Raw genomic sequence first — 2998 nt, forward strand, 5'->3', positions numbered from 1 at the left:
AATAAATTACCAAATTATCAAACTTGATAAATAAAGAAAAAAATTACCAAATTTGGTTAAAAATTACCAAAGCGGTAACGCTGGTCCCAACTGCCCATTGCCGCTTTTGGTACTCATCAGCATCGAGACATCGATACGTATGTACATGCAATACATGGCAACGAATAGCAAAAAAGCCTTATGAAAATCAGGCATTAATTCACATCGTCCCAGAATGGCAAAAGCAAATTTACCGCGCAAATAGTACAATGTTGCATTGCAATTAAAGCTGTTTCAGGCGTCGGCACACACAACCTTACGCAGGATGTATGTATGTATGTTTGTATGTACATTAGGGTGGCCCAAAACAGTAAACTCGGAATTGTAATGCTCTCACCCCCTAGGATTGTTCTATACCGAAAAAAATTTATCCCAATTTTTTTATTTCAAAATCAAAAAATATTTAGAGGCCGCTCAAAGCGCTCAAAGTTTTCCATGTATTTTTATATGGGGAAAAAACCACTTTTCGTTGAAATGGTATAGAATTCTTGAAAACCAATATTTTTCGATCGGAAAACTCTTATTCCCTACAGGAGACTTTCAGTAATAAGACCCAATTGTTGATTTAACCATTTTTTAATACTAACGATTTTTTATTGGTTCACCCATTGAATTTTTCGGGGTTTTTGTGGGTTATTGGCGGACCTATAAATTAAAGTTGCGATGAAAAAATGGTTAAATAAAAATTTGAGTATTATTATTGGGAATCTGCTGCAGACAAATTGAGTTCTCTCATAGAAAAATATTTATTTTTAAGAATTCTATACATGGAAAACTTTGGCCGCTTTGAGCGACCTCTAAATATTTTTTAATTTTGAAATAAAAAAATTGGGATAAATTTTTTTCGGTATAGAACAATCCTAGGGGGTGAGAGCATAAAAATTCCGACTTTACTTTTCCACGTGTATTTTTGGACTACCCTAATGTACATACATGTGTATGACTGCCGCCAAATTTGACGAAAAAGGAAGCACAAGTGACATTGTGGTTGACAGTAAAAACTACTTAATAATGCGAGAACGAAAAATATTTTAAATAGGTTCAAACGTTAATTTCCCCGCTTTCACTCTGCATGCGCCTGATATTGATGCGGGTGGTGTCCCACCCCGAGCAAATGACATCCTTAAATTCGGACGGTATTGCTAAGCATCTGCACGCATGACAAAAAAAAACGTACCACATAATATAAAATTAGTAATAGTAATAAAAATAAACAAAACAAGACGCCGATTTACTAAAAGACTGCCATAGCACAAAAAACGGGGTTTGAACAAATTATGCAGAATTACTTCTTATATCAAGATTCATATATGTACATACTGTAACAATTTAGTGATAGAACTCTTGACTATTTTCCGCGTATGAAGCAAATATGCATTTCCATAATAGTGCATAATAGTGTCAATCGAAAACCTTAAATGACTCTCCAGAAAATAAGCGTCTTTGAGATGTGACAGTATTTTAGTAAATAAGCGAAAATTAAATCATCGGCTCGACTGAGTTTGTATTTAAAATCTTTATCTGGCAAGCCTTTACGACTGCAGTTTGTGAAATTCTCACATCTACATGCATGGGTAAACAAATAGGATTGCACAATTTCGCTTTCCTAATGCAAGTTTAAAGGTTTTGAAAAAAAACCGATTATTTATCTTTCTTCTTATAATTATTTGTTGAGGGCTTATATCTCCCCATTTTGCAACTTCAAAAGTTTGGAATCACGCAAACTCTTCGATAAATTCTTGCTTAGTCAAGCACTTTGCCTTATGCTTATTTACACATTTCAGCTTTTCGGAGTCAAACCGTTCCTCACTATCGCACCGTAGATGCGAGAGCTTAGTCTTATCCGACTTTTCGACACACAGATAGAACTTGTTACAATCTCTGGGATCTGGGTAAATGTCATCTTCGTCACATTTGTTGTCCTTAAGCTTCTTCAGGACTTTTTTAATTAGTTCCTTTTGCTCTTTGGAGTTGCTATCGTCGTTTTCCTCATCTTGGTTGCTATCGGACTTTTCCTTTACATCTTCAGAATCTTTACTCTCCTCTAAATCTTTTTTGCCCTTCTCCGATTTCTTTTCCGTCGAAGTCTGCTCATTTTTTTCTTTTGAATCCTTGCTGTCCTCTGATTCTATTTTGGTACTTATTGATTTGTTTTCACCCGAACTCTCCTCTTTTTGTTCCTTAGGATCTTTGTTGTCCTTTGATTTTATTCCTCTACTATTGGACTTGGGCTTTTCTTCCATGGATTCGCCTGCTTTCGGCAAATTTTTGTCAGAGCCTAATTCAGTGGACTGGCTATCTCCTGACTCCTGGTTTGACGGGTGAGATTTGGCAGGCCACACAGGCCAACCAGGCCGAACAGGTTGCACTTGGCGGTTGGGCAAAAGCTGCCATCCATTATGTCTTTCGTTTCCTCCTTTTGGTAGATTGGCATGTCCTGGTAAATTAGCGAAAACACGTCGCCACCAACTTTCATCTCTTCTATCACTGGAGTTATCAGCATAATTATGAGCGGAAAAATGTGACCAAACGGAACGGTCAGCATGTTCAGGTAACCTCGGAAGCATTGGAATATTTTTTACATGTGAATGGACTGGTGCGTTCGAAGAAACTGGGGCATTGGGATTAAATGGAGCGCTGGGGCCGACTGAAGCATTGGGATTAAATGGCCTGTTGGCATGCGCTTGTGAATTGGGATTGACTGGTGTGTCTGGAACAACTGGCCTACTCGAGCTTATAGCGGGTGTAGGCGCCCCAACAATGCCATTCACTGGCGCATTTGAATCAATTGGTGGCTTAGGGTGAACAGTTCCATTTGGACCGACTGGCAGAGGCGACGCCTGGTCTACTGGTGCTTTGGGGCCAACTGGAGCACTCGGATTCACTGGAGCACTAGGATCTACAGGCGACGCGGGGTCTACTGGTGCATTGGGGCCAACTGATCCATTCGGGTTTACTG

The 2998-nt window shown here is 38.9% G+C and overlaps 1 protein-coding gene across 1 annotated transcript in view; it reads right to left on the minus strand.

The window, feature by feature from the left end:
- Window positions 1-1518: 1518 nt before the first annotated feature.
- Window positions 1519-2998, minus strand: part of LOC118734385 (sialidase-like) — a 3398-nt gene continuing 1918 nt past the window's right edge. Inside the window, exon 3 of the mRNA XM_036464109.1 lies at window positions 1519-2995. Within this exon, the coding sequence (XP_036320002.1) occupies window positions 1755-2995 (1241 nt within the window). The 3' untranslated portion in view covers window positions 1519-1754. The remainder of the gene's footprint in view (window positions 2996-2998) is intronic.

This window comes from Rhagoletis pomonella, unplaced genomic scaffold, assembly GCF_013731165.1.
Source record: "Rhagoletis pomonella isolate Grant_MI unplaced genomic scaffold, Rhpom_1.0 Rhpom_scaffold_00002, whole genome shotgun sequence".
NCBI lineage: Eukaryota > Metazoa > Arthropoda > Insecta > Diptera > Tephritidae > Rhagoletis > Rhagoletis pomonella.